The sequence below is a fragment of the Colius striatus genome, chromosome 7 (genome assembly GCF_028858725.1).
Source record: "Colius striatus isolate bColStr4 chromosome 7, bColStr4.1.hap1, whole genome shotgun sequence".
In the NCBI taxonomy this organism is placed as follows: domain Eukaryota; kingdom Metazoa; phylum Chordata; class Aves; order Coliiformes; family Coliidae; genus Colius; species Colius striatus.
In genome coordinates this window covers 38,943,685-38,963,015 of record NC_084765.1, presented here as the reverse complement: position 1 = coordinate 38,963,015, position 19,331 = coordinate 38,943,685, and the positions used below count along the sequence as shown (strand labels likewise).

The 19,331-nt window shown below is 35.6% G+C and overlaps 1 protein-coding gene across 3 annotated transcripts in view; it reads left to right on the top strand.

Annotated features, from left to right (window-relative positions):
• Positions 1–3,828: 3,828 nt before the first annotated feature.
• Positions 3,829–19,331, top strand: part of FGF7 (fibroblast growth factor 7) — a 28,834-nt gene continuing 13,331 nt past the window's right edge. Inside the window, exons 1-2 of one of the 3 annotated variants that reach the window (XM_062000073.1) lie at positions 3,829–4,002; positions 4,891–5,085. In XM_062000073.1, coding sequence (XP_061856057.1) covers positions 3,963–4,002; positions 4,891–5,085 — 235 coding nt within the window. In that variant the 5' untranslated portion in view covers positions 3,829–3,962. Of the gene's footprint in view, positions 4,003–4,500; positions 5,086–19,331 lie in introns of all 3 variants that reach the window. The other 2 variants (XM_062000072.1, XM_062000071.1) reach the window with 2 other exon arrangements.

Here is a 19,331-nt window from a genome sequence, read left to right as displayed (position 1 = left end):
AGTAGGATTCCATGCAGTTGAGGGTTATTGAGCTATGAATAACAAGGAGACTTATCATAACTGTACACTGTGCAAATTCCATTCAGAAAGGAAGGATTCATCTGACTGCCATCCTATTTTTTTTAGTTATAATCTCCTTCAGAAGTTCGTATCATGATACTCCATTGTCCTAGTGAAATATCCTGCATAGCTTTTTCTTTTAAGTATATTACTGACAGAGGTAAGGTAGTCACAGCTTTGTTTTCCTTAAAATCAGGTATATAAATAATAAAAGTGCTGTAGCTAATAAGGAAAAAAAAAAAAGGAATTTGTTTGATAGTTGTCAATTATTTGATAATTGGGAGGTTTTGTCAGTTTGTTTCTGGTTTTTAGTATCAACTGCATCCCATTCCAATTTTCCTGTAGATTTAAATTCAATATGATCTTGGTGAATAGGAGAAAACAAAGAAACAAACAACATTTTAGGGATTCATTTTGAAAATTGTGAGGAAAAATGTATTGTTGTCTTTTCAAGATGATTTTAATAATCTCTACCAAAACCACAGACATTTCCATAGTCTTTTGCCAAGGAGGCAAAAGATCAGTAATATAGATTTTAATCTTAAATTTACCCTTAAGTTTACAACCTGAAGAGATAAATTCAAAGTGCCACATTCCTCATCTCCCTTTCTACTGCCTTGTTAAATGAGTTTCTTTTGCATGCACGTTGCAGTGTTTTTCAGGTCTCAACATTGATTAAAGATTTGCACAAATAGTGGCACTTTTCTTGTACCATTTGCGTGTAGCAAAAGTCAACCTTGATCTAATCCTGATTTCTGACATCAGGGAACTAAGGATAAGGGTTTAACCTTGAGAAAATTCAGCACCTTCACATCTGTGGAATTTTTTCCATAGGACCTTCCAATCTCATTTCAACTACTGCCACAGGGCATTAAAACCCAGCATCTTAGGTTTGAAGTCTGACGCATAGATTTTTATCCTGCTTCCTTTTATCACAAGGAAGCAGGAAACAATGCATGGGTTAATGGAAAAGGAGCAGGTTGAAATATTAAGAGATAGCTTTCAGCATGTGTATTTGGTACATTTTCATGTTTTATGGGGTACTGATACCTTAACACATTTCTTCAAATACAATCTCACCAAAGAAATGCAAAATCATTAGCTTTCAATTTGGTAATTTCTATATATCATTAAAGACTTGCTTGGGATTGGATTTGCAAAGCCTTGGGCAAGAATGCTTGTAAGAAGACAATGCTTGTAAGTGCCAGTCAAGCTAAACTTTTCATAAAATGCAACCAATTCAACTGGAGAGAGATATTAGTGATGCTTGGCTTAAAATGGGTTGAATAATTCAAGGGATCAGAGGTTTATGCAAAGAATGTCGAATTGCCTTCGCAGATCAAGATGGCAACCTTTCATTAAAAAATACACAGTTGTACTTGTATAGCAAGACTTAAACCCGTGTAAATAAAACTAGACTTAAAGCATTATAGAAAAAAATCCCTTAGTCTACAATTAGAAACTGTGAGGGTATGAATGTTATCAGCAGTAATTAAAGATTAATTTCATTGCTCACTGACTAAATTTAGAGCTAGTGCCTTATTTAAACTGATTTTCATTTATTCCAAATACAAAACTCCGTGAAGGTCTGAAGCACCACATAAAAAACCACACTCAGAGCAAGTGATTTATTTTTTCAGAGCCAAGAGAAATACATGCGTATGCCTAGACCAGGAGTAGCTCCAGCTTTCTGGAACCAAAACCTCAGGTATGTATGTTTTTTCTCCTAACTGTCAGAAACAGTATGTTAGCAATTAAAAAGAAAAATTAAAACCAATATGTATCCAAAAGTGAAAGTTGTTGTTACACATAAAAGGTCCAAAATATTTACAAAAACTTCTGTAATTGCATCTTGCTTTGCTGAGCAAAACACAGATTACCTTTTATCCTTGATTGCTTGCTTTATAATACACAACAGATAAGCCTTTTGAATACCACACATTTTTTTCATTGCTATCATTCTGGCTTCAGCCTGTGGAATGGATCAGACAACATACTGATATAAATCCAGCAAACGCACTGGCAAAAGCACAACTGGGATAAATCACTTCAGTCCCCACTTGTTAGACCGGTGGTCACGGGTTGGCAAGATACAAGTCAAACTGGAAATAGCTGTAATCACAGTTTACAAGGGTGAACTCAGTGAAAGCCACTTCTTTGAGTATCTAGAGCTGGCATTCAGTCTTTGAAAGCCCAAAGCACCATACCTTTCATATTGTAAAGGTGGCTATATCGAGCCTTTTGCTCAACCAGGAACAAGAGGCTGAGCCACAGAATATGCAACACAGCCTGAAATGGAGATAACGACACGACAAGATGATCAGTTTTGGACTTTAAGTGAAAGTGGTTAAAAAAAAGAAAGGCAAACTGAGTGACAAATGAAATTAATCCGAGTGAGCCTGAAAAGGAATCTGAGGAGTTTAACGGAGGAAATGACTCATTCTCTGTGTTTGCGTATAGGAAAGGCTGAGTAATACAAGGTTGCCTGCTGCCATACACCTTTATTGCTCATTTTGGATCACTCCAGTGAAAAACCCCTATTTACTTATGTCCCCCTCACCACAAGGTGGCACATATGTACTCTCCATGAATTTTAACTACCTCTATAGTTTGCTTCATTTTAAAGAAGTGGCTGTTATTCATTTCTACAGAAAGAAGAGAGGGGAGCAGAAAATAAACAAAAGCAGGGAATGAAAAAATGCACTATGTTATCAAATACAGACAACTAAAGGAAACTACTGTTAATATGTGGATTAATTCCAATATTTCCTTGTTGCTATTATTTACTAAAGGATCTGAGGTGGATTCATATCAACAATGTGGAAACTAAACTATCAAAACCTTAGCTTCAATGTATTTTAAAGATACATTAATCTGAAGCTCAAAGAATTTACGAGTGGAAATGGAATATGGACTTTGGATAGCAGACTAGTGCCAAAGAAGGAAATCAGTATATAGAAGCAGAAAACCAGGAATATCTACCCATTATTTTGATTCTCTGTATTTTAAGCCTGCTGGTCACCCATTGGTTGCTATGCAGTGTAAGGGGGGGTTTTTTTGCACTGCCTCCACTTACTACTCTCCTGTTGGGAATTTTAAGAACCAATAATTGGATAAGCTAAGGAAAGCTGTACCCTAGTAGTAATTTTTCCTTCATGCTGTGTTCAAATGTCAGACTTTGAAACATCCAAATATACATTCCCATTTTCACCTAGTGGTCGATCAAATAAAAATTTCAGTGCAGCTGTTCTTGTTTTTAAGTCCATGATATAAAAATATACTGCATGATCTATAATGGCCACAGTAAACGCTTCCCCACAGTACCTAATGGACTCACGTGTTTCATATATCCATCAAAAAGGGGGTAAGCAGACTATGACTCTACCAAAGCGCAGAAGAGATCTGAAAGCAAACTGAGATAAGGGTGTGAGTACAAAAGAGAGAAGGACAGATTTTTTTCAAGACAGAAAAACACTGACCTAAATCAAAGCACCAAAACACCAGTCAGTGTGCGAAGCGTTTCTACCCATATAGCACGGAATATATGTTTTTACAGAGTAGATTCTTGGAGATTCAAAGTATAAACTATGTACATAGCTCCCTCTGATGACCATTGGACACGATACAATGCAAGGCTCCTTTTATTTTTGTTCGTGCATTCAACTGACAGCTGACTGGTTAAATTCTAATTGCTTCCAAGTGAGGTCAGCAAAGGTATTTATCGAAAAGGACTGAACAACAGGCTCAACACACACAAGCACGCGCACGCATAAGCACATACACATCATCTCTCCAGCGTGTTGATTTATGGAAACAATTATAACTCTGGTGGAGCCTTTCTGAGCTGAGAAAGTTTGTAGCTACAGTAGAGAGTCTCATGTTGCAAAAAACAGACAACAGAAATGGAGTACTTGGGTATCCAGCTCTTATCAACAGGAACAAGTAAGTTATCTGTCCTTTGCATAAACATTCAGCAGTTGCTAACAGCTAATGTCTTCATTTGTATATGCTCAAGGCTAAAAAAAGCATTAAGAAAACTATTTCTATTAATAAATTGAAAAGGATAGGGGTAAAAATACAGATCTGAGATTGTGAGGTCTATTTTGAAATGTGAACTAGAGTTATCTAATAGGTTGTGCTAATAGTGAATATATAGGTATGAAATAATCACCAGAATTTTGCCATGCACGAGAAAGTAGTTCAACTGAATCAATAGGGGATTTTTGGAAGGACTTAAAACTGAGGACAGAACTATGTTTACTATCAGCTTAAATGTTTGTGTAAATGGTTGTGTGAGAGATATCTATTGTATATATATTTGCATGTTTTTTAAAAATCAGCATGTCAGACATTTGTTTAATACTTTTCAGTAGCAAAATGTATCCTTGTATGTTTGTAACAACTGAGTACTAAGACTTATACGTGCACCTTTTCTCACAGATCTTTTACTTTCAGTGCAAGCAGCAAATTCAAGTAGTACAGAAGGTCACAACAACAAAGGTTTTTATAACTGGTGTCTTTAAAGGATATTCTGACTGAAGAGATATTTAAGAAGCTCTTCTATTTCGCCATTAACTATTAAGGAATAACGATCAGAATTCTAGAAGAGGGAACAATCACATTTAAATGAATCTGTAACTCGTAAAGACAGAAGGCAGGTCGGTGACCTAAGAGCAACAGTCTACTTGAGATTTAATTTTCATTATGTTGTTCATGAACACCCAGAACACTGCACTATAATGCACAAATGGATGCTGACATGGATCCTGCCAATTTTGCTCTACAGATCATACTTTTACATTGTCTTTCTAATGGGCACTATATCTTTAGCTTGCAATGACATGACTCCAGAGCAAATGGCTACAAGTATGAACTGTTCCAGCCCTGAGCGACATACCAGAAGCTATGATTATATGGAAGGGGGAGATGTAAGAGTGAGAAGACTTTTCTGTCGAACTCAGTGGTATATGAGGATTGATAAGCGAGGCAAAGTAAAAGGGACAAGAGAAGCAAACAACAACTACAGTAAGTAACATTTTTGCTTCTTCTAAGTTTTCAGAAATGTGTACATTATTGTTTCCTATTAGTTTACCATGATTTCATAAGAATTTTGTACAGTGTACTATTGCACACGACAAGTTTTCCAATTAACCCTATAGCGAGACATTTGCTATTGATTTTGAAATGCGTCATTTTAAACACTGCATTGTCGATCTGCTAATATATTAGTTGCAGCTGGTAACTATTAGCAAACAGAGAGCCTATTTTAACAAGTGAATTAAGGTTGTAAGTATGAAAATCTATAACCACAAATTCCGCTCATAAAATACTTTGAAACATTAATACACATTTGTGTAGTCCACAAACTACCTAAATGTCTGGCATATTTGAGTTAACAATTAAAATATATGCAATACTAGAAAGTTCAATGGAAAGAATTATGTAAACGCTCTTGCAAAATCTTTTAGATAGTTTGCCAAGCCAGGAACAAAATCTATTATAGTTTCTGCAGTTCATTATTTCAATGATCATGATGCTGAAAAAAAAATATTCTCTCCCCTTTCTTCCAAAAACATGAGTCATCTAGAGAGAATGGACATATAATATTTTGCAAAGCTGTACCAAATACAACTTTTGAACTGGCAAAAGAATTGCTGTACTGGTCTCTGTCACACAAATACCTATATGAATTCCATTTACACTTGAAGGCATCGATTTTATCGTCACTATTTTTGCCACTTTGGCTTCCGTGTTGTGACAAATACCTTGTTTATTTAGAAAAACGTAACATCTATTTGAAAAGACATTCTTAAGATGCAACAGAAAACACATAGGAATGTATTGCAGATTTCAAAAAAACAAAGCTAGGGAGAAAGGGCCAGACTCATGCTGGTCTGGTATTTACAGTCAACTGAAAGGATGAATAGATTTCCAAGGATGCTATTGAATACAGTTTTAATGTAGGTTGTACATATTATTAATGAGCTTTTTATAATAGCAGCAGCAAATGAAATCACTAAGTCAAGCTTCAAGAACTGTTAGATCCAGATCTCAGCTGAAGCTGACTGCTTGTTTTTTATAAGAGCAGCACTTTTTCAGGATAAGCACCTGGCTGGCAGGCTTCATAATTTATTTCTTTACTTCATGACTACATTAAGTGCTTGGCAACTTGCATGGCTTAAACTTCATTGACTAATGTTCCTGTTTCTTTTAAAATGTGTTTCCATATGTCTCCTTTCTTCCTACACTATTACGTAGTGAATAACCATATTCTTCTGAAAGACAACACATGGCCAGGAGCCAAATAAATTATTTGCTCCATATTCAAGATGACTCCCATTGAGTCTCAGGAGGATATTGCTACAATGGTGATACATAGGGCTAGTTTTGAAGTGAAATGTTGCTCTCATAAAAAAACCCAAACAAATGCAAAACAACAAAAAAAAAACCACTGGAAGAAACTGTACTGACTGTCGAAACACTTTCTTTTAAACTTTTGCAGATAAGTGAATAGCCACAGTACCCATTTTTTTTCCTGTTATTATTTACAGACACTTTAGGGACATCATGACAGCGCACAGAGCTGAATAATTACATGCATTTGCACTTTTTTAGTTCCACAGTGCTTAAGTAAAACCTCTGTTAGTCACTTATAATTATTCCAAACTCAAGTAAAAGGTTCTCAAACTCTGCACTATCCCATGCTGCTGAAGCAGACTTAATGACACCCTGAAACCTTCTGTAGTGATGCCATTAGAGAATATCAGATCATTTTGTGCTACAGGCATTCCATTTTCTTGTTGCTTTCTGAACACTTCCTGAGCATTTAGTGATGGTGACTATTACAGATGACACAGAGGCAACCATGCATTGTTAAGCCTTTACGTTTATATTGCAGTGAAAAAAGAAATGTTTTAATTCTTTTTCTAGTAAATGCAAGGAGTATCAGGAGAAAAAGCATTTAATACTTGAATGGCTTATCTGGTAACTGATGGTCAACTCTCTCTGCTAAACTTAACTAAAGCATGTGGCAAGGCATACACTTTAATCTCTTGCTGTAATTTATCTATTGTATACTCGTCAATAATATCCAAATGCTTCTGTTGGACAAGTAGAATAAGGAAATATGGACAGGACTGGAAAAGTGTGAACTCTAATAATTTTGATTTTCCAAGAAACTAAAAAAAAAATAGTATTGTGAAAAACTTCTTTTTGTCATACCCTGTATTCAACAGACTATGTAAGAAGGTGTGCTTATGGCTCCCTGCTGAAATACTCAGTAAGAGAATTCTATGATATGAGGGAGGGAAAGAAAAAAACACTCAAAACAAAACCCCCAAATCCCCCCACCTGGACTATATATATATAGCAAATGTACTTTCCCAAAACAAAAATGTTAATGTTAGAAGACCAAACAGCCCTTTTTTACCTGAAGTCTCTGAAAAAAAAATAATGGAATCATACCCATCAGATAGATGCATTAATCTGGGTGTTCAAATACTCTTGTTGCACGATGTCCACTTCTGAAAGTTAGTAAGACACCTCAGGATGGAATCCCTAAAGAGTTGCAGAATCAATCAATGGGTGTAAAAAGCATTGTTCAGAGAAGCATTGTCCTATCCTAATTTTCCATTTTAATAATAAATAAAAGAAGACTTTTTCCCTTTTGAATCACTAACATGCTAAAATGAAAACAGGGGGAAAAAAAATCCCATTTTTAACTATATAAGTTAGTTTCATAAAGGAAGATGCATTGACAGTTTTTCAGACAGAACCAACTACTTGTTTTCAGCTCATGAATAATGGGAAGAGCAACCTTCACCCTAAGAAATATCTGTAGAATAACTTCATCAGAACTTTGGCAAGTGCCAAAATTCACAAACTTTTCTTATCAGTTGAGATTAAAAAGTGTAAGAATGCGAAGATGGTGATGAATTAGGGTCTGTGTATTTCAAGCTTCTCTAGTAAGTGGCAGAGTAATACATATATGCACATCCTATGAGGGTGACAGCAAAAATAATGAAAGTGTTACAATTTTAATTCAAAGGCCACTGTATGAGAATTATGTGGATTGAAAGTCCATGATAAAATTAAATACTGAACCAAATCTTCACTCACCAATTGTAATTAGCCTCTACTTATCAATCACGAGCACTGTTTTTTATGAAAGCAAGTTGTTGAATCCTGTTTACAACAGTGATGACCTTCCTAGGTAGCCAAAGAATATTATTCTCTGTACATTTGAGAAAGCAGTAGAGCCTTCTGCTGGACATAAAGGTGATAAGAGTAAACTAAGCAAATCAGAGAACAGTGATCCCCATTACGCAGAGGAAATCATTTTGCACCTGACAGCTTTGCTTCCATTCTGAAAACCAAAAGGCAGAGTGAGAACTGAGAGTCTCACACTGAAAAACCTAAAGCAAGACTTATGAAGCAGCCAAAAGATGATGTCACACACACATATCTGTCACTATTCCCAATATTTTTCTCTTAGGCTATTCCAACCCCTACCATTCTATGACTCCTTATTATGCCTTGCCTAAGCCTAAACTATATGCTTTTTAGGAGAAAAAATAAATGCTGTACTTTGTTCATGTAAAATAAGTGGGCACACACAAGCCAGACTTTTTGAATTCATGATTGTAAAAAGTGACAGTGACTGAACAAATCTTGGAGATATGTGGCAATTTGTTAACTCTATCTTTGATTAGAAGATAAATGCTTCGTTATCTCTTACTCCCCCCTTCCATTTCAGTTTGTGTTTATGAATTTCACCAAATTTTAGTTTTGTTCTGAAAAAAAAAATGACAGCAAAAACCAGAGTTTATTTTGAATCTATCCAAGAGGATTTACAACTACAACTGGATGATGCTTTAGGTCTTTCCATGCTCTGTTGCCTCTGGAATCTCATTTTAAAGACTTCAAAGGGTCTCTTAGTGACTAGAAAAGCCTTCCCGGAACCTGAATCCTAAGATGTCTGATCCTATCATATTCCATGTGTGCTCTAAACCCAGAAAGTGCCTATTTCCTCTTCTCTTCAGTGGATAAAGCCAACCAAAAAAAAAGTTAAAAAGATTGTGCCAAATTGCACCGTTTAGACTAAATGGCTGGAATCTTGCTTAAAATGTTGAGCTTCAAAAAAACTTTCATTTTGATCAAGATCCAACAAATCATAGTCTTCAGCAACATTAAATGAACTCTAACTCAGTTTTGTTCAGACCTAAACACCAAGTGATGGCAAAGTACACTTCATATACATTTTAGTGGTTAAATACTCAAAGCTGCTTAGAAATCAATTTCTAATAGCATTTTATATATGCTTCTTATGATAAATCAGATCATCATATGTCTGGCTGCTGTGCCACTGTGTAAATGTTATTTCTGTTGCTTCAATACATACTACAGAAAGCATACTACAGGAAGATTCAGTATCTGAAAATCTGATCTGAAAATCAGGCAGGTATTCATGTACCAGAGTCAGTTAAGGGTTGTGTGTTGCAACCAAACAGAAAGGCTGCCTTTGCAGCTGCATTCTTGATTTTCAAGAGGTTTCTGGTTCAACCAATACACTGGTGTCGGGAGAATACAAACCTTCACTAATGTGAAAGTGCATTTGCTTCACATTAGCACTCTGCTAGTCTTCCCAATTATAACAGAAAGATTTATCTCAAATGCCAATACACGTTTAATCTCTCAAAACTTAGCCTACAATGCCAAGGAAGACTTTCTCTCCTACAGCGATTAATCAGATCTAAATATAACAGAACTCCCTGCTTTCTCTCTAGCTCTTTGTCTAGCAGTGATGGTTGAGACTACCCCTCAAGTTTCATCCAGCAGAAGAAACTTTATGCTTATACTTTAGTTCAAATCCCAGCTTTTCACCATCACCTGCTGATGAAGATGGGTTTTAGCAAAGATGCAGATAACAGAAGCAGCTGAGTTACGCCTGTCTTATAGCTTCTATTGACTTTTTCGATAAGAGTATCCTTTGGGGGAATTGAGGAGAAGAAAGGAGGGAGTAAAGTCTTGAAATGTTGCAAAAAGATTCTTCAGATCTCACATATCACCGACCAGATCAGTGCTCAAATGAATGACACAGTATAGAAATCTTCATCCTTTCTGGATTTTCCTCCAGTAGCAATTTATACTCACTTTCTTCTCGCTCTGAACACAAAATGATTGCATAAGCTCTGTGAGGGAGACTCAAACCTCCATGCTCAGACACAGGCAGCAGTTTCACAAGCTAACATACACCAACAAGGCTACGCCTGCCTACGCGTTCTTCAAAACTGGGCTATGAGCTAAAGTCAGTATGTATGGGCAGTGAAAAACATCTAAGCTGAACCTACATACATTGTGCTTCAACTGATTCATTTGAACGTGATACATCTTTGTAATTCAGTCGTGTCTTGGGAGTTTTTCCAAATCTCTCAATATCAAGATCTATCAGAAATGAGAAATGTTACAGTTTCATGGAACTCTCAGTTAGGTTTCGCAGCCAACTGCAAAAGCAGTCACACGATCCATTTAAAAAGATAAATTACAGCCCCTTCTCCCCTACAGCTTTCTTCCCCATTGTTTACAATTTCTGAATGTACAAAAAATTCAGTATTGTATCATCAAGAATGTTATTGCTCCATCCTGAAGAAAATGTGCTGAAGTGGCCTTGACCTGAGACTCAAGAGACTTGAGGCTAATCCAAACTTTTAAGCAATTTGCTCGCAGACTTTGGGAAAATTCTTGAAACTCTCTGTGCCTCTATAAAAAAAAGAATTATGAGTGAAAAACTTCCAAATTTACTAAATAATTGTGTGCTAATATTATAGGTAATACTTTTATTACAGAATATTAACTAATAGAAATGTAATAACTGGAGTCTGTAGCTATTCAGCAAACCACAGAGCTCAGATGAATCTCAGGGAAACAATTTTCCATACAGGCAAATATTGGTAGCAAATTTAATTCCTTTTACAGTCATTCTTGCAAAACACCACCAAAATCCAGCTACCTCCCTTCACAGCTTCTGTCTTTCTGAACTGCTTGTGTATCTGAAAGTGATTTTGTTTTTAGATATCAAGGATCTTGGAATTACAGAACAAACCCGATTCTCCTCTCTGTCTTAATTACAACTCAGGAAGACTAAGACACCCTAAAGCACATCATTATGCTGTTTCATACTACAAGATGTATCAATTAGTAGCATATTTTGGAACACTTGCCTCATCAAAATAGAATAAGTTTAGGCAAATGAAGGCTGGTACTCTTCTTGGGTGGCACGCTGCTTTCATTGCATAATTGAGCGTCTATGACTATATTTGGCAACTGTTTTTCAATTGTCTTTTCTGACCTTTGACTTTATTTTTAATTTTTAATACTGGACATGAGCTGACAGAAAGGTCAAGTTAGCCTTCTGGTGTATGTAATTTAGAAACGTTATTAAGGAAAAGTTAACAGTAAAAATTCCTATGGCAATAATATAATAGAGGTTAGCAATCACAGCCCTGAACTGTCACACTTGAAAACTTTCATAACACATGACATCATTTATACAAATGGAAAAAAAAAAATCTTTGAAACAATTGGTGTTGAAAAGTTAGAAGTATATGTTCACAGATGGGGCCCATGACTGGATAAAAACACACCAAAAAATAGCAATAAAAACACCAATGCAATCAATACACTCTCTTGACTATTATTTAGCTTTTGAAACAAAGAACAAAAGGAGGATTAAATTGCAAAGGGATTTTGTTTCACAGTATTCACACATTGCCTATGACATGAATTTAGTACCTGCAGAGTTTACCAACAAAAGACTACAATATCCTAAACAGGCTGAATCACACAGGTAAATCCCAGTTAACGTCAGCAAAACTATGTCAATTTATTGAGCACTTGCTTTTTTAAAGCTATGGTGGCAATCTGACAACTAAAAACCAAGATAAAAAGATTAAAGAGTCTAGATATTCTGCTAAAAACATTGAAGTTCTCTTTCAGTGTGCAATGTTTTAAAATTAAGCAATGTCAGAACGTTGACAAATCAATGCAACACTATAAACAAAAATACAGCAATTTCATAGCATTTATAACCACAACACCTTCAACAAGAAATAAACACCCCTCATCTCCATCACTTCAAAAACACTTTTTGACCACTCTCATTAGCTATGGGATTTTCTGAAAAAGTTTCCTAGCATTAGCACTTCAACTTTTGATAGCCAATGTACCTTGTTGTACTTCCATTTTTGGTAAGCTGGTTTGCTTGCTTTCCAACGTGTTAATAGTCACTGGGAGGTGCTATAGACTATAAAAAGAAGCTGATCAGACTCATCCTTGGCCATTTGGATGCCCTGGAATTTTGATATTCATCAAACTAGAAGGTAATATATTTCAAAACAGACAAAACCCCCATCTCCTAAGAGGCAGCCTATTTTCATTAATAACCTGTGCTAATTTTACACATTTTTTTTTATTTTGACCTTTAAATGTCAAGTGGGATTTGATATTTCAATGAAAAATGACTGTTTACAGGAAAAAAAGATTAAATAAATTGTTTTTAAAGACAGAAAGTATTATAAATGAACACAGATATTCTCTAGAGCTGAATATATTAGGGGGAAAAAAACCACTCTACAACACAATCAATATCACGTTTTGAAACTGTTGCATGTGAATCTGTGCTGGAGTTCCAGAGCCACTCAGGTGAATTTAGTGCCATAGTTCTGTGGGCTGTTTGTAGTTGCTATGTAGTGGCAAATGTGAAATTTTAGATGATTGTCAGAGAAATGCTCACTACAAGAGCTTTCTGGCTTCTGATAAAACATTGCATTATGATAATAGAATTTCCCTTTGAGCACTTTATATGAACTCTAAGGGCAACAATGGTCAGAATCTATAGCCAGACACTAAGCAAATCGATTTGGGAGAAAATGTGGAACCAGAAAAAGAAGGCAACAGAGTGGGGAATGTATTGATTTAATCCAGTGCTTGTGTAGCTTCTGCAGTAAAGCCTTTGTGCAAACAAGGGCTGCACTCCCCAGCAGAAATGCTGAAGTAAAATAGAGAGGATAACTGAATGTCAGAGAGTGCAGTAAGTACTGGTACAAGTGGAAAGTGCAACTTTCACCAGCAAAAGCAACTTCAATACCACCATACTAATTTATTTCCCTTGGAATAGTCCATGCATTTTAGGGACTACACATAATGTGCAAGATGATACAAAGAAATCCAAGCGGTTCTTGAGTGCTTATTGGTAAGTTTTTCTAAGGATTTAGGGAACTAGCTATGTAAATCCAGCACATAATGACACAAACAATGAGGCTTGCTTGCTAGGGCCCCTTTGCAACAAGAGACAGATGTTTTGCCCTTTCTCACAGCAAAGTACAACAAACAGTCCTTTATGTCTATTTATGTGAGGAAACTGCACCTGAGAAGTCATCATAGCCAAACTACTTCCAATGCTACAGCAAGAAATTGTAATACTACCTTTACATAAGGACAGGGACAAATACAAGCTCTGCACAAAACACATCTCTGACACCATAGGAACTGCAAACATGACAAATACTCAAACAGTACTCTGTCTCCAAATGTTGTTACTAATCAAAATCTAAATACAACTTCAAGGAACTATTTTCAAACTAACTGGTGAGGAAAAGCCATTCTTCCAATTAAATTCCTTTCTTCTAACTGAATCTTTTACCATTTTTTTTAATGAGCATGGAGATCCTGGTCAATATTTCTAGCAAGGACTGAAAACCAAAACCAAATAAAGGATACCATTTCCAGGGTAAGCAAACTATTGTTTAGAACACTCTAAAACACCACATACTAGTCAGAAAAAGAAACTTTGTTATATCTTATGTCCAAAATATGATTCCAAAACCATAATTAATTAACTCAGGAATAAAGTACTACTACCTACCTTATTGAGTAAGGGACAACATAAGGAAAGTGACAAAAACCACAGTGGAAAACACGTGGAGGACCTCTTCTCTGTAAGAAATATTCCTTCCTTGTTGTTAGCCAACTACAAAGAGCTAGCTGTGCTTCCCTTCCTTCCACATACTCATGTAATCAATAACACAGGTGTTTTGAACCTCTTGCTCTCATTTATATCCTGCCACTCCTATAGTGCTAGTACTCTGTTTAGTGTGCTGAGTATTCTATCTGAGTCAGGAAGTTTTCTTATTGAGACTCTAAAAGACAAACAGCCTGGCATGGTTTTGTACCTTACTAACAGTCAGGTGAATTGATGTTGGAATATGTAGTTAATACTTATTAGTTCAAAGGAAACCAAATGTGACATGAATTTCAAGAGTAGCCTTAGGAGAGCCTGATAAAATTATAAGGTAAATGGCAAGAGTCCTAGGCCACCTTCATTTGTCCCTTTAATTACCTCCAATTGAGCAATGAAAATAATACAACTATTAATAAATCCATTCTTTTAAATCCTTATACAGCAACTTCAATCAGAAGGTTCAGTTTCGCAAACTAAGGCTCAAGTTTCTTGATTATAAATACCAAACTAAAATTACTTAATATGCCTTCATTTCTGACTGCATCTTTGGTGACTTGGGAAATACAACCTATATGACTAAACATAGCTGTCATACCACAAAATTAAAGGGAAAAAAAAAAAGACTACCACATCTTTCAAGGAAACTATTAGCACATCTTTTGAGGAAATCATGGTCTGTTGACTTTTTTCGCTGAGTAATCCGGTGTTTTGAATTTGAATCTCTTTAATTATATTGTTCTAGGACACCTCTTGAATGATTTAATGTGAATTTCTAACTGAACTTTTATCCAGAAGGAGCATTGGCAGGAAAAACTAGTCTATGCCAAAATCATAGAACTAGCCTTAGATCAAACTAGACCAAAAGCAGAATTTTTCAAGTGATTTATAACATGAGGCAGAAACCCCCTAATACAGTAAGGCAGTGAACAGCCTAGCTCTGATCCAACCACATTGTGTAAGAGAATGTGCTGAGTTCCAATAGCTACATAACTTAAGCAGGAAATGATCTAGTGATAGAAGATACATTTATCATAATCAATGTGAGAAATTATTGGAGGAATTATTCAGAATTGTTTAACATTTAGAATGTAGTTACCCATCTTTGTCAAAATAAGACTAAATGCTAATCACGCCTTTTCTTCCTATATAACGAAATATTTCATAAACACAAGTAAAAATTCTCTTCATTGTCCCTTGGAGATAGGTTCTATGGACATCCCAGTTTCCTAGAAGTGCTGATGAGCACGCAAGGCACATTTCAAATTACATTTCAAAAAACAGTACTTAAGCCCAAACCCTGTGGCATATATCTAGTGCTTACATTTCTAAATCACTTCAGATGATTAGGTTCAAAACTGTGAAAGCAGCCACTGTTGTGCAACTGTGTGAAACAAAATAAATAATAGAATCCATATTGCCTGACTTTCTCCTAATCACTTGCAATTGATCATCTTGTATTCATCAGATACACTTTTTTCTTTTCCTGCTGGGGTAATCAAAATCTATGACTATTACAAAAAACCTTTTTCCCCTTTCTCCCTCTTCATATTCTTGTTCATTTATTTTTCTCTGTGAGATAACATTTTGTCTGGAGCATCCTTTTCCATCTATGACAAACTTTAACACACATTAGTTCTGTACAAATTGCACATGAAAGTAACTATGTTTGTTTCCCCGAACAAGTAACTAAGTGAATTCAAAAACTAGGATGAAGGTGATCACCTCTTTGTAGGTGATGCAGGAAAATCAAGATATTTCTGTCTCTATACAGCACTATAAATACTGGAGATTTTGAATCACAACTTTTTATATTGTCTTCACATTCATACTTCAGCAATGCAGTTTTGGGTGCTTTCAGTTGAAGTCGGCTTTGGGTACTTTCAGTTGAAGTCGGCTTAGCAAAGTAGAATTGCTAGTAAGAGCTCCCAGTTCCTAAGTTTATTTTTCCAGCTCCAGATCCATGACAGTGGCCTGGTTTCTTCTTTTTTTTTTCCTCTTAACAGCCATCTGGCAGCTGCACCCTAAACTAGCCTCTATTAGTGGATCCCTGAAGAATTCTATATAGATCATCTATTGTAATCACATGTGCTGCAATTTACCTCACAGGTGGTATTGTACAGAATATTGTGATTTGAGCCCTGTCAGACCATGTCATATTTATATCATTAACACAGATTTCTACATGAAAAAAAAATTGCTCCTCTGTGTGCAGAGGATTGAAACACAGTCTCATGTAATCAACATGAGAACATAATCCTTGAGAAGTACAGCACTAGCCCCCTCTTCAACATACAGTCAAAACACTGTTCTGTTCATATTAACTTACTGATGAACTATTGAGAACTATCACTAATAGTCTAAATAGTTGCTCTTGAAAGTAAAAAATACTGCACAGCTGTGGAGGAGTTAAGTTACTGACTAGATGAAAAGCTATCTAACCCTGTGATTCATTAGGAAAAGTTTGCTCAAGAGTTGAAGACCCATATTAGGAAAGAGACAGTTTGTAAAAGTCTGGCTTTCCTGAAATCAGTGAGTTTTGTTGCTGATCCCTATCAATGGCCTGAGGAGTTAATTTAACAAGATGCCAGATAATAACCATAATAACTATTGCTTCTGCAAATCCATGTGCTTTTACTTTAAGATATGGTTTCATAACATTGGTAATACAGACTAGGCATATCTCTATTGTACTCGAGACGTAGGCTTACAAGTACAACAGACAAGAATATACCCAATTCAGGATATTCAACTTGAAAAGTAGTTAGCTGTTACTTTTCAACTATATTTGCAAATGTATATTTCTTATGAAAGATATAAATGGAAGGTTTTGGAGCTATATTGAAACTACAGATCCAAATCCCTATACTGAGTAGAAAGTGATTGGATTATTTATACTCCATATACATTTAATATTAGAAACAAAACCTAATTTTGTAAACCTTTTCTTACCATATAACATTTTCATTCACCTGTGAATAAAGAATACATTGATAATCATTGAGGAATTCAAGTGGCACAAAAAGACTAGGCTAAGAATAGCAGAAGCACTTTGTTTCATTCTGTTTGGTATGAAGTAGCTGTATTCTCAGTCAGGTTTGATATGTTCTCTCCATCTCCTTGTTTCAATACAGCTGAAGTCATAAATATTTTACATAAAGAAAGAAAAGGTTTCTTCACCAGTTTAAGTGCTTGGAATAGCCATAACTGTTTCAGTGAGAGCAAAAAGCATAGCAATTTTTTTGCCAAGAATAGGGTTTTTTATATATATTTTAGACAGTACCATTATGGGTACAGCCAAGCTCTGTGCTGTTTCAACTTCATGGTCTTCAAGGCAGTTCTAGAATTTCCCTGCTGAGTTCAGGGTTGCACAGTAACTTTTCTTTTACTCCTGTGTTACAAACACTAGGAGAGAATGATACGGTAAGAAGTAGGAATGGTCATAAATACAATGCAGAATCAAAAAAGGCCTGCAAACTGGGTCTACCAATCACAAAATTACACAAGCTTAATTTGCCCATCTAGCTTCTGCTACCCAGCCCATAGCTAATTATTAAAAACCCACTTATTATTAAATACACACTAACCTTTCCTCTAGAATCCTCTAGCTATATGAATCTATGGAAGCAATCTCCATCATGATACTCTGCTTCCTTGAAGAGAGCATTTTACTCTTCCCTGCTTGAACAAGGTCTTTGTTCAAGCTCATTAACTGAAATGGCTGTTTTCAAACATCTATAAATCATAGACCAGCTGGTTTTGAAATTGTAAAGGGGTCCATATATTCTGCAACAGATTACTTCTGTATTACTTCTATGGAGCTCATCAAAACTTCGTGACATCAGTACATATAAAAGCAAAACAAGAATTATGCAAGTTGTAGCAGAGAAATTGAAAAGTGAAGCATTCCCAAAGGCCTCTGTCTGAAGGTGTCATCAAACATTTGAGTGGTGCAAACTCTTCCATTTGTCTCAAGATCAAGAGAAAAGTATACCTTGATACTTGGCCTATGGACAGCACTGTAGGCTATCAAAAAGGCTGTTCAATCATTGTCAGAGATGGAAATTTGGAATTCTTCCAATAAAATAATAATATGGCTGCCAGGATGGATCTGAATTGAATCCTTTAACAGATCCTGTATTAAATCCTTTAACAGATTGGTCACAGGTAACTTTATTGTAAGCAGTCATCATATAGAGATATAGTAGTAACTGTGTGCTCCAAGAGCCAAGAAAATTAACTACTGCAGTTTACAGGCACAAAAGAACTCACGTCCTTCCTTGTGCAGTTCAGGGATACAAGAAACTTCCATTAGTTGGTAAAGAAAACATAGTTTCTATTCTACATTAAGGACTTTCCCTTAGTCAATTGAGAGATAACTGTTTTGAAATACTGATTTTACTAACGTTTTAAAATTTAATCTAATGTTTGTAGGGCAATTTCTGTCAAAAAGTTTAAAGAATCTGTTTAAGAGACTTGATCTTCTAAGTCACTAAGGGCTAGGTTTTTAGGAATGTTTCAGTAACTAAAGGTGGTGTGAAGCAGCATTAGACATGTACAAGACACATGTGAAAATCCTCCTTTTAAACGAAACTCTACTTTGGGTTATTGGTGATAACACAAAGGAACGGTGGATTACAGCCTCAGGCAGACTTCTAACTTCATACTTTCCCTTGTCTGTGTCCCCTTTATATATCTTTAGCTGAAATAAACAATGATAATTTCACTGAAATTAACATAACTGCACTCATTCACCCATGGGGATATGAAAATTAAAAGCATTGGGAAGCTGGGTTGCACACAAACCAATAACATATAACAAAAATATGTTAAAAGCTAATTAAAAAAGCTAAAATAAACTTTTCATATAATTTGGCTAATCCAATGCTTTGCTAACTGTCATCTTTATTCCATGAGTTTTTACATTTTAGCTATGACAGATAACTTCTCTCCAGAAGATAACGTTGTACTATTCTATCATAACACATTAGGACGTGTGCAGCCCTTAGTTCCAGAGTCCTACTTTCTACTTTTAGGGTAAAAGTAACTTTCACTAAAAATCTAGGATACTAGTTCTATGTAAACCTTGAGAAAAGCAAAGCACAGAAAGGCTGTGGACTGTAGAAAATATTTACATTAGATTAGTCACCATAATTTTCTCACTGACTTCCTGCTATTATGCACTTGGATAAAAGAAAAGTTTGTGCACAAATATTTGTATCATCAAACTCAAAATTGCTGCCACCTGATTTCCTCT